This window comes from Curcuma longa, chromosome 1 (assembly GCF_044706935.1).
Source record: "Curcuma longa cultivar G26 ecotype Majalengka, Jawa Barat chromosome 1, ITB_CL_G26_1.1, whole genome shotgun sequence".
Classification (NCBI taxonomy): domain Eukaryota; kingdom Viridiplantae; phylum Streptophyta; class Magnoliopsida; order Zingiberales; family Zingiberaceae; genus Curcuma; species Curcuma longa.
Window position 1 is genome coordinate 21909182 of NC_133861.1, and position 12818 is coordinate 21921999.

The following is a 12818-nucleotide window of genomic DNA, read 5'->3' on the forward strand; positions in this document are numbered from 1 at the left end:
GTTGGCCACTCCAAAGTTCTAGATGTTCGATTTACGTGGCATGCACTTTTTGGACGTGATGGATTGAACATGATGTAGTAGAAATCTACCCCACACCTTGGAGCGATGACGCGGCGACAGAAATCCACCTCGCACCACACAAAGCGATCATGTTGAAGCTTTCTCCTGGCTTTCTTCTCATGACATGGATGACTCTACGAAGAATAACACGAATCAAAGGGCTCATTAGGAGTAACCTAGACGAGGTCATCATAGTGTTAGTAGTAGTCCTAGAGCTAATTATGTGATGATTAACTAGGAACTTTTATATCATATTATATTATTAATAAAAATAAAGTTTAGTTATTATATTTACTTCATGTTTGTGCCAAATGACTAAATATAATAATGTCCTCAAGTAGTAGGTTCTAATCTATATCATATCAATTAGTTGAATTGATAGTGAGATGATATATAGAACACTACTTTTAACTATTCCTAATCAAGCATTAATATTCAAGGACAATGTTAATGCATTGAGACTAGCATGTAGGTCAATTGATGACTTAATCTTATAAGTCATGGATATGTGATATCACGTTGACACATGGGTATATATTAGAGAATATATACTAAATTGACCACCATAAGAAAGTTTCATGGATCGTTATATGTGTCATAACTTTCTCATGTGACTATTGGTATGAATAGTCCTTAGACCTTAAGTCACTCTGGTTCCCTACATAAGAAGTTGTATACTTTAATATCGTCAAATGTCACTCGTAACAGGGTGGACTATAAAGGTGATCACTATGAATGCAACAAATTATACAGAGGAATATGAGTGATGTAGATAGGATCTATCCCTCCCATATAACGGGAGTGATATCTGTTGGCCCCTTGATCGAGTAGGACTACTAAATGCATGATCATGCTCAAATGAGTCAATATAAGATATTGATATTGAGCTCATTTCACTACAAAAATACAGCCTGTTTGCGATAAACTTTTACGACGAAACATTTTCATCGTCAAATAGGGACGAATTTTGTGACAAAACACGTATTCGTTGCAAAAATGCAACAATATTTGCGACGTAAATATTTTTGTTGCCAATTTGGGATGAAGACTTTTTTGTCGCAAAATTCATCGTAAAATAGCGACAAAAATCTTGTTTCATCGCCAATTTCACGATGAACCCTAGGATTCGTCGCCAATTTGGCGACGAAACCCAGATTCGTCGTCAAATTGGTGATGAAATCCTGATTCATCGTCAAATTGAAGACGAAAGTCTCGTCCATCGCCAAGTTGGCTAAAATGGTTCGGGTCACGGGTCTAGGACCACGGGATAATAAGTTATGGTATTTGGCGATGAAATATTTTCGTCGCCCAATTCGTCGCCAATTGGCGACGAATTTTTGTCGCCAAGTTGACTAAAATGGTTCAGGTCACGGGTGTGGGGCCACGGGATAATAAGTTAGGGTATTTGGCGATAAAAATTTTTTCGTCGCCAAATTCATCACCAATCGGCGACGAAAATTGTATTCGTCGCCAATTGGCGACGAATTCATGTATTCGTCGCCAATTGGCGACGAATTCAATTAGCGATGAATTTGGCGACGAAAAAATTTTCGTCGCCAAATATCCTAACTTATCACCCGCACGCCCGATCCCCTTTTCTTCTTCTTCGCGATTTTTCCTTCTCTCCCTCTGATTTCTCTACTACGCGATTCCTCCGGCGATTCCCTCTCCGATCCCTCCGACGACGGCAACTGCGACAAGAACGCGTTAGGCGAGGCTGCTCGAGGGTAAGATCTATAATTTCTTTATATTTTTTCGTTGTTTCTTCTCTTGGGGGGTTGGAAAGTGGCGGCGCGAAGGTGGTCGGTCGGCGTGGGCTCGTTGGCCGGGTGATGGCATGGCGGCGGGGTGCTGGGGTTCACGCGCGCTGGTTGCTGGGGCTGGCCGGCCGGCCGCGCAGTGGTGAGGTGGTGGGGTGGTGGGTGGTCGGGCGACCGCTGGTGGGGTGTTGGCCGGCCAATGGTGTGTGCTGGCCGGCCGGTGGTGGAGTACAGTGCTAGTCGACATCAATTTTAGGGTTTAGGATTAGGTTTAGCTAGGTTAGGTTAGGGTTAGGGTTAGACTTTGTGTTTAGGGTTAGGATTAGTGGTTAGGGTTATGTTTTAGGGTTAGAGTTAGGGTTAATGATTAGGGTTAGGGTTTAGGGTTAGGGTTAGTGATTGAGGTTAGGGGTTAGGGTTAGTGATTGGGGTTAGGGGTTAGGGACAAATGACTAAAGTTTTTTAATCTGGAGTTGTTGAGAGCTTAACAAATGAATATGACACTACTGTTCGCTGCAATATGTTATTTTTACACTGGCACTTCAAATCTTTTTTTTTTGTTAGTTTCCGTAGAAAAAGTAGACAAAATATGTACTAAAATGCCATAAACGTACACTGAAATTGAAACATTGAGATCATCTTACAATGTCAACTTCATTGAAATTGGATTCATGGGCTGTTTTTTGATATACGTACCTGATTATATTTCCTTGTTACTTCTAAAACTTACATTAAGAAACTTGCTCTTTAAACCATATCAATGGGTCACCGGGACTGCACCTCTGAAACCACACTTCTCCGTGGACAAATTGCAACGATTGTGCTTCCATTAGCCTTGTAATTTATAAGCTGCTCCGCTTGAGGCCTTCTTTATGTAGGAATCAATGCAACGATCGTCTGCCATATTCATCTGCTGAATTAGAGACCGCTTGATGAGACCATGAGGTGTTTCAGTAATTCCGGAACGATACACGTCAGGAGTGAAATCAAATTTGAGGTTGGAGATGGGAGTGTTTGACTTCTTCGAGTCATCTTCTTGTAGGATATCTCCTATCCTAGATAAAATATTGAATGACAAACTCACAAGAACCCTCGAGTAGGCTTCGACGATTGCATGCCCAATATCCTGCCATGAAAAGGAAGAATTAAAAACATGAAAGGATTCTTTATCACGAGTATTTCACAGCATAAATAGAATAAAAATAAGAAGTTTAATTTGATCATTATCCCAAGAAGATGATACAATTGAAGGGCTTTCCATGTGCATAAAGAAATGCGATGCAGTGAATTTAGTAGAAAAATTTATCACCTTGTTGTATTGAACCTTGGTGACATCAATAAAAGATTGAGGAAGGTTTGGAAATCTGATCTTCAAAAGGCGCAAAAGTGCTTCAGTCCTCTCCAGATAGACTGCAATCTTGTCAATTTCAGATCTATGTTCTTTGACAAAGGACCATGGGTGTCGCATTGGTGATTTTTTGACTATTTCATATGACATTTGCTGTTTCCAGACAAAGATTGCCCCTTCTAAACGGTTTATTGTGTCAAGTACAAAGTGCTCAGTCTCCATATTTAGAGATACAAATATTTCCTCAACAGGAATAGACTCTGCAGCTATACCATAGTAGATGTCCACACCCAAACTAGCTTTTCCTGACTGCTTTAACAGAAATTCCATAAGCAAAATACACATAGTTACACAACAATTTAAAAATGATAAACCAGAGGCATTGTTATACAACTAGCAGTGGAAATAACTACAAATGTTTGCTTGCCTTTGGAAGAGCATCTTTTACAGAAGGGGGAATTGGCATTTGAGTCAAAACCTGTTCATTAATGTCTTTGGCGGCCTTGAGGACTTGGTAGACAAATTTACCCAGGAAACCAAGTTTTCTCCTCTCAGAAGGGGAAAGTCCAGACTCTGGGGTGCAAGGAGATGGAATCCACCATTTCTTGCTGTTTCTTGTCCCATTATTACTGCCATCTCCATTTGCTCTGCTACCTAATTCAGCATACCAAAACTCAGTGTTCACCATTGAATCCAACATTTCCTGCAAGTATATATCATGCTTCATTCAGAACCCAAGAAAGGAGCCTTGGAAAAATAAAACTAGAGTGATCTTTATATATGTACTTGCAAATTCCAAATGTCTGATAATTAAATGAACAAGACGTAGCTTACAATCAGCATTGAATCTAATTTCTTGAGAGCAGGGAGAGTCAAATGAACATCAGATCGAGATTTTGGAGTCATTATCTGCAAGAGGTATAGAGAGAATGAAATCTGTTGATTTCAATGCATAAATCTAAAAGGAGTTGGTCATCAACAGTGCACCTCTAATATACGGCCATTAGCACCACTCTGCTTAGCAGGAACCAGCTCAACCATGTAGCTAGTAGGGGAAAGCAACCAGTCCATTTCTCTGTGCCATCTGTTTTTTCTTTCCTCAGATAATGGCTCCAATTTCCATAGCTCTCCGTATATTGATGCTAATAATATAACATCACCAAATAAGTCAGAACCAGCAGATATTTCTAAACGTTGCTTCAGAACACTACATTTTTCTTTCAGCCAAAACAACTCAATCTAAATTTATGCAACAATCTCATAGCCTAGAATTGACATTTGTACATACACTATAACCTCAAATACTTCCAGAGTGCCTGTAAGTTAAAGAACTATGACATCATGACACTTTCACAGAATTCAAGAGATGCAACAATCTGGAATTTCCATAATTTAGGAAATTGAACAATGTCAGATGAAGAACATCAGTACCTGCAAGATTGATAATGGCATGGGACAACGCAAGAGCAGTACTTATCCCTTTGGTTCCCCCTGAAACATCTCCACCAAGAAGTAGCTTTGCAAACTTTTCCTTCATAGCTTCAACATCTGATATGTCCATTGAATACATAATAGGTGCCTTCCCTTTGACACACAAATGATGCAAGCTGTTAAAAGTATCCCAATCATCAAGCAAGTGATCTTCCTGCTTGCTTGAGGACAAGCATTGTGAAGAGAAGGAAGAGCCAAAACCATCTTTGCTGGAAGAACAGCTGGAAGCATCTTCATCAAGAGAGTCCGTGGTTACAAATCCATCAGCACCACTTGTGGTGCCACCAGCACTCTCATTGTCATAGGAGCAGCTGTTGAGGATGCAGCTCTCTAGGCCATTATATGTTGTCACCCCTACAGAAATGCATTCATCCTTCATGGTTCATATTTCATTGAGAACATAATTTTGACAGAGCTATACCTAAAGCTACAGTGAAAAATAAATTGAAGCACGAGACATAGAGCCACGAGTTATCATTTTGATTGGTCAGTTTATAATTGTAAAAGTTTTTTAAGAAAGAACTAACAAATGGAGGAGAAAATGATAATCATATAGAAGAACAAGGTTAGCATTCTTTAAATTGCCTTGATTACAGAAATGTGCAATATATCAGCCTCCAATTCTTATTTACCTGTATGAAGTATGAAAGATGATGATGTTGTAAATAAGGCTAACATAGTTACATTGAGTTTGTAAAATAGTTTTACTAGTGATACAAAACCAATCTAAGGTGATGTGGAGATGAAGTTTCTGTAACATAATGTTGTCTATATTCTGAGCAAAGATTGAAGTGGATATAGACGACACAATTTATAGAGTAAGTACATCCATCATCTGCCTTCAAAGAAAAAAATGGCAAAAACCAAAAGGGCTTCTTGATTTTCAAAATCATTAAAAGGGAAAGTCCTATTTTCTTTATCCTTATTATTTCTAATATGTCCATTATAGTAATATTTATCCTGATTTTTTGTAAAGAGAATGGTTGATACACTTTTGCTAGTTCAAGGCAAAACTCATCCTAATTCCAATTAAAATATATGTTAATTTTACTTTCAAATTTGCTAATCATTCCGCGTGGAGTCATGATGGTTTTTGCTTCAAATTAGCAAAAAGTGGCTAATTTCACTGAAATTAGTCATTTTTATTAGTTTAACAAATCATATTGCTCAATCAAGGTATGAATATTATCTGGTAGAAAGTCAAGAGTTACAGGAGAAATTAGAATGATTTTTGCTTTAAATTAGTAAAAGTCAACAGATCAATGAGAAAAGTCACTTTTCAATGCATCAAGATAAAGAGGGGTTTAAGTAACTTGCTGCTGTTGAAAAATTCCAAGACTGCAGCAGATCCTGTATTCAGTAGATGTGCAGGAGATGTCCACATACAAAGAATCCAGGAAATCATAGCATGACACTCACATTGGCAGTGGGTCCCATTGGCATGCAGTGACCCACTGCAGGAGATGTCCACATACAAAAGGATGATGTGTGTATTCAGTAGAAGCTACTGAGGGAGTCGGTTATTGACAAAGGCCCATTACCTGGCTTCTATGATTCACTATGTTTAGCGAGCGAGGAATAGTAGCTTCTTTGGAGAGGGACAATTAGATATTAAGTGGATATTCAGGAGTATGCAAATACATGTATACCGATCACTGTGGGTACACTCTGATCTGACGTTCTGTCAGACATAATTAGCCCCTAGGGATGATGGATGGTTGATTATGGTGATTGGGCTTGCCCAATCTGTTTGTACACCTTTTTTTGGATTTAATATATTTTTATTTATAAAAAAAAAGAAGATAAAGAGTGGTTTAATGGGCATATTAATTGTAACAGAGTGCCCTTTGATAATAATCAAAATAGAAGCATCCAGTTGAAGATTTTGAAAACAAGACGCCTTTTGAATTTCCTAAGATGATTATCTTAGGAATTGCAATTCATCTTTATTTCTAGAGAAGAGTGCTAGGTATATCTGAAATATACAGACAAAAGGTGGATATCCACAATCTTAATAGAAAGATTTATAAGTCGAATAAAATCCCAACCAATCAATCAAATAGTCAACATAAAGCACATGTCCATATCTAATATGGTTCTTTTGTTTAAAAGCAAACAATAATTACTCAAGAAGGTATAGACTGAGATGCAAGATCTGTATTGATCACATTGGCCGTAACTTACAGGTCTACAGGATAAAACAGGCAAACCTACAGTAGGTTTGTTGATCAAGGACAAAACTAAGACATATCAGCTTAGCCTGTGTTGGCAGTTTGGGTCATAAAGAATCATACAGATCTGAAGAGCAATTGGCCAACTACTGCCAATCACGTGACCAACAGGCTATTGCTGTGTAGAAACGTCATGTCAACCTGGGTACTGGATCAATTATGAACTGCGTAACCGCAATTAATTAACAAATAGATGATGCCTGCAAAGTCGTCTTCCAATCGAATAAGGAATGATAGGTAGCGGGTACAATAGACAGGGTTCCCACGTCGCCTTTTCACTTGCAAAGCACACTGCACCGTCCATGTGATAGGCGCAGGAAAAGCGGAAGGGGGAAACATTGGGTCGCGCACAAAATTACAAAGGCCAACTTACCCTGGAAAGGAGAGAATAAATCCAAAAGCTAGAGACGAGACGGGACGATCTTACAGAGGAGTTGGTCCCAGTGATCGTCAGATGAATCTACATTTACTGCTTAAGGCGGAGTAAAGGAGTCCGCTATCATCATTCAATACGGGCATTATCTCCCCTCGGTCGGTGCTTTATCCTTTCTCTCTATTCCAGTTACCAAGGACATTGCAGTTGCCTTCCAGACAACCGGACGGCCTGAAAACTGACGCGACGCGTCACGCTCATCCTGGTCAGCGATAAAAAGCAAAGGCGAAAGAAAAAAGATAACTACTTGAAAATTGCAGAGTACAAATCTCTCGGTAAGATTCACAACTGTGATGAATACACCTGGAACTAAGGAAGAAAATGGTGCTCAGGAAAAAAAATCAAGTTTTGCTGGTATCGAAACATACAAATGAGCAAGGAAAACAAGAAGAATTGAAACATACGGTCTTGCTCCTCGAAATCCAGGCTGATATCTTTGGTGCGGCGGCGACAGCAAACTAATCTCTTCATGGTATTTATTAATCCCTGCTTCAGCGGAAAATGGGCAAACATTATGAACAGGATTCTAAAACAAGTGATAGGTTCAAGCATGGTGCCGCAAATTAATATCACTTCCCTAAGAGCTAAGCAATGATCGCAAATCAATTGAAGAGGGCTCCACCATGAATCTGAAGCAATTTATTTCTTTTTTTATCTTAATATCTTGCTCGTGTAATCGTGTTACTGTCACCTTCCTATTGTGGGATTAGTTCATAAAACTGCTACTTTTAGGTCTAAAAATAATAAAACTTTCATCCAATCGCTTTAAAAAGCAAACAGAAAGTAGCAGTCCAGGAATTTTGAAACTTGAATCGGACACGAGAACTTTTCAGGAGCAGATGAAGACAACGCCACATTGCAAAAGGTTAAAGTTAAAAAACAGAAGAAGAAAAATTTAAAAAAAAAAAGCTGAAAAGAGAGGAAAAGATTTCAAAAATACGGAAGCAAAAAAAAGTGAAGCAGAGAACTTGAGAACCGAATCCCTTCAAATGATAGTATTTGCATTCCAAAAACAAGCCATGCCAACGAACGGCGAAGAGAAGTTAAAACATTAACCCAGAGAAAGAGAATACGCGGAGGAATAGCTTCCACGCCTACTATTCGAAGATGTAGGCCAGATCTGCACCACAGGAGCAATCACAACAACAAAACGAGTTACCAAAACTCGCAGATGAAGATCTAAAGTCGAATCCGAGAGGGAAACTAACCCGAACTTGTGCCCGTCCGCAATGCACTGCTCGTGAAGTTGTGCTACAGCGCTACCGAGCGTGGAGCGGTTAGCGATGGCGGTGAAGACTGAAGATTTTGTGGGATTCTTTTAGGTTTTCTTTACAAATTTCGGGAAGAATAGAAGACCAGTGAGACGCGCAAAAGCGGCGGAGGCAGAGGCAGTGCGCCACTAGGAGCAGTTGCAGTCTGCCATGGCCACTCGGATATCGAAGAGAACAAAGCGCACCTCTTCTTCCACATATTCTATTTCCCCTCTTACAATATTATAATATAATCATAAAGCCCACTGCCTATGGAAAATGCCATTTTCCTTATAAATAATTTTTTTTCTTTTTCTTTATTATAATTATTATTATTATTATTTTATACAGAATGACAATTCGGTTAGCATCAGTCACCCATCGATGGTCCCTGTGATAAAAAACATCCAAAATCTAGGGCCCAAAATCTATCCATATTAGGGTGTCAATGGGCCCGCTCTGTTCGTCTTCTATGTGGTGGGCCAAGCACATCTCTTCTTGTAAATATAAGACTGTTTTGTTATTTGTCTTATATCTCTATGCTGATAAAGGTTTCTATAGATTGCAAAGTCGTTTTTAGAAAGATAAATTTCTAACAAAGCATGAGTGATTTTTTAGGATTTTCCTCATCCTTAGGATTTTAATTCTCCATTTTTAACCTTAAACTTTTTAACCCAAAGATGTTGATCATGACCATTAAGCTTTGTTTGGGAGGAGATAAGGAAAGGAAAAGAAAGGGTAAATAAGGGAAAAGGAACTTTGAATCTTATTTGGAAAGGAGTGAGGGAAGAGGAGGGAAGGATAAAAAAGGATAAGTCTTAATCTTTTTTATCCATAAAAAGAGAGATTTTATTACACTCTAATTTGAGGTGTAAAAAAAAAAAGGTAACTCTAAATATTATTTATTTCAATTTTATTTTATTTTAAAATATTAATTCTTAAATAACTTATTTAATCTAAATTTTTTAAATTTCTCTAGTTGAGCATGATTTTTTCACTTTTTTTTTACATCAATAACTTTTTATAGAAATATATGTAAACATACTAATTTATCCTTTGTCATACCAAAATATACAGATTTTATATTTTACATACTTAATATACGTCTACTTATTATTTATTTACAATTTTTTATTTATTTAAATCGTAAATATTAATTTTAGTTAATCTTATAAGGTAGTTTTGGCAAAAAAAATTTTACATCAATTTAATGAACTATACATATTTTGTCACATATAGACTTATTTTAAGAAGTAAAAGTATTTTTATAATTTTATATATTTAATCTTCATTTCCTTTCTTTTCCTCCCAAATAAAGGAACACATGTTACATTAATGAACTTTCTTTCTTCCCAAACAAGGAGAATATAAATAATTTTCTTTCCCTCCCTTCCCTTTTCATTAATAAACTTTCTCTCACTCCATCCAAAAAATGATAAATCTCAGTCAGTCTCATGGACTTAATCCCTGAAGTATTATGGTCTAAATGAAGTTTCCCACCGACCACCAGGGTAAATCAGGAAGCACATACGGCGGCCAATCCAGATGCCCAGCATCCTTTGATTGCGTTCTCCATTTGAAAGAAAATTTTTATAAATACACTGTAACTATGATCAATATCATGAATATCACTTTCATTTTTCCGGATGTTTCGCTTGACTCCATCCAAACTTAATATTACAGCACACCAACAGTATCTCCACTATCAGATCGGATCAACGTTCATCACTTCGACACCGGCATATTTCCCTAACATTATACTCATTTTATGTAATGTTTTCTTGTTTGATTTATGTCAATCACTTTCAAAACGTCTATCTTTAATTCCTTACAGCAATTGAAGCATGTGACATTCTTTTTCTTTTTCTCCGAATTAACTTTGATTATCTTTTGATCTTATCTGTGCTCATCTTTTTATTTTTTCTTTATTGTCCTTTTTACTGTGCATGTTTGCGTAATGTACGTGGATAATGATAATGACGATGATTGTGAAGAACCACCCTTCTCGTCTTCTTTTTTGCCACAAATGTAGTCCCCGGGGCAATGATGCAACGGTAGGACATTCGGATTATAACTCAGGAATCTGTGGTTCGATCCCTAGCTATGCCGTATTTGTAGGAATTTTCCTCCAAATGAGGAACGCAATCAAAGGATACTGGACATCTGGATTGGCCGCTGTATGCGCTTCCCGATTTATCCTGGTGGTCGGTGGGAAACTTTCGTGGAACCGGACCGACCACCCCTAGAGATGTGGCTACTGGGATTATCATTTTTTTTTTCTTGTGTCACAAATGCAATATCTTTCTTTCAGATTTTGACTTGGCTTGTGATGCCGGTGCTATGGAATGGCATGGTTCTTTTTCGGATGGAGATCAAGAGCCAAACCTGTGCATATTCTCACGACGCATAGCAACATAAAGCATGAGCTTACTGTGTATATTCCCAAGACGATAGCAACATAAAGCATGAGCTTGCTGTGCATATTCCCAAGACACATAGTAACATAAAGCATGGGCATGCTGTGCATATTACCAAGACACAATGTAACATAAAGAGCATTTATGAAGTTGTCAAATCGAAGATCCTTGAATATATCTTTTTCTGCACATAATGTCAGATATGATGGTCTCTTCATACATAATGAAGGCTCTGGCAAAGGGGAGAGGGGACTTTTGGGGGCTTCCGGACATCTTCATCTTCTTTAGGCCGAGAGGCCTCTTCTCCTGCTTCTTCCGCTTATACTGAGAGGGTTGGTTCGATTTTTCTAAACTCTTCTTCTTCTTCTTCTTCAATAATTTCATTTTCCTTTCACGGAATACTGATTTGAGCGTCGGAGTGGCCTGCCGGGACTTCCCGGCACCGTTCTCACATCCTGTTGAAGTGCATTTCATGTCCTCATCATCCTCTCCCTCGAGCTCTGCTAGGAAGTCGCATACGTCGGACGGTTCGTTGACTGGTGGCTTGACCATCAGCGGCATTTAGCCGGATATTTTATTTTGACTTGGCTTGTAAAGGAGCTCCATTTGTCAATTGAATCATCCAAAGGAATTAAATCCCTTGATACTTTAGAGCTTCCCAAACACCATCATCAATAGCCAACTCTCTGTCTGTGAAAATACGCCAACAGAACTAAGTGAAGAACACAAGTTTCAAATATCCACGAGCTTTTAGGACTACAAATTGAGCTTCGGCAACCTTCACATGCGCAGATCCAGTAACTCACGCCACTGGTAGCTAGTAATCTCTGCATGCATTGGAAAATTAAGTCAGGCATGCACACGCAGAGACAGCTCTGAATTAATGTGACAGGTCTATGATTGAATGTGAGCATCTAGGTGCTTGCTTTTCAGCTCGCCACGCCAACAATTTGTGATCCCACCGTCAGAGCCTTGCCAGGGCAAGGCAGCAGCGAGGGCACGCCATTGCCCATTGGTGCCCCAGAGAGAAGCTTGTGGCTGAGGAGCAAAAGAGTATAGTAGCCAATTGCAGTGTGGGACGTGAAGCACATCTCCATTCTTAATTAGAAGTAAAATGGTGGGCAGAGTTAGGTATACACTAGTATTGAACAGCATTGGAAGTGACCCCAATTATTTTTAGTTTGTTAAGTTTTTTTGTGAATGTTCGATGCAATAGAAAATGATGTTTTACTTAGATTTTTTTTGAGTAAAATGAATTCCTTTCAATAAAAAAGTAAAAGTCATTTTTCCTAAATCATGTGTTCTATTCATAAACTTATCTATGTCCACTAGCCAGAATGCAAGTTGAATAGTTTGGAAAGATTAATATTGCCACATAAGATAAAAAGAATGACTAATTCAATTGATTTGAGTAGTTAGATCTAGTTGAGTAGTCTGATTAATTTGAGCATATTGATCAAATCAAGTGATTAAAGTCTCATATGGGACAATTAAATCGAGTGATCTAATCGTGTCGATCAATCTAACTAGCATAAGAAGTTTGGTCATATCAAACTGCCTTATCCATCTATTAATTAGCAATTTCATTGAAACCTTCAATGACAAAGTCAAATTCAGATCACTATCTTGTAGATGAAACATGTAGGCACTAGGCACTAGGAAACACTAACAACGTGGACCAAGTCTACCGAGCCAAGTGATAAGATTAATCGTTGTAAATTACTCTAAAACGGAGTGTATTGCCTAAGAGTTGACTAATATAATAATATATTATCCTTTCAAAGCTTAAATCATCATCTTTTCTATTGTAAAATTGCATTTTGACCTA

The 12818-nt window shown here is 38.2% G+C and overlaps 1 protein-coding gene across 3 annotated transcripts; it reads right to left on the reverse strand.

Annotated features, from left to right (window-relative positions):
* Positions 1-2412: 2412 nt before the first annotated feature.
* LOC141838657 (rop guanine nucleotide exchange factor 14-like) lies at positions 2413-8637 on the reverse strand. Of its 3 annotated transcripts, XM_074726214.1 has the most exons (9): positions 8532-8637; positions 8380-8443; positions 7728-7809; positions 4600-5013; positions 4156-4310; positions 4003-4077; positions 3596-3871; positions 3130-3477; positions 2413-2946 (listed from the first exon to the last, which is right to left on the reverse strand). In XM_074726214.1, the coding sequence occupies exons 3-9, from the start codon at positions 7792-7794 to the stop codon at positions 2650-2652; spliced, it is 1632 nt and encodes a 543-aa protein (XP_074582315.1). In that variant the 5' UTR covers positions 7795-7809; positions 8380-8443; positions 8532-8637; the 3' UTR covers positions 2413-2649. The 3 variants fall into 3 exon arrangements, with proteins under 3 accessions (XP_074582315.1, XP_074582308.1, XP_074582301.1); XM_074726207.1 differs by lacking the exon at positions 8532-8637 and having other exon boundaries at positions 8397-8443; XM_074726200.1 differs by lacking the exons at positions 8380-8443; positions 8532-8637 and having other exon boundaries at positions 7728-7929.
* Between the last annotated feature and the right edge of the window lie 4181 nt (positions 8638-12818).

Excerpts from the sequence above, each read along its gene's own strand:
- LOC141838657 (XM_074726200.1), bottom strand. The coding sequence starts at position 7,875 with ATGCTTGAACCTATCACTTGTTTTAGAATCCTGTTCATAATGTTTGCC. Across the intron at positions 4,078-4,155 it reads CTAATGGCCGTATATTAGAG|ATAATGACTCCAAAATCTCG; the intron begins GTGCACTGTTGA and ends TACCTCTTGCAG. Across the intron at positions 3,478-3,595 it reads TAAAAGATGCTCTTCCAAAG|TCAGGAAAAGCTAGTTTGGG; the intron begins GCAAGCAAACAT and ends CTGTTAAAGCAG.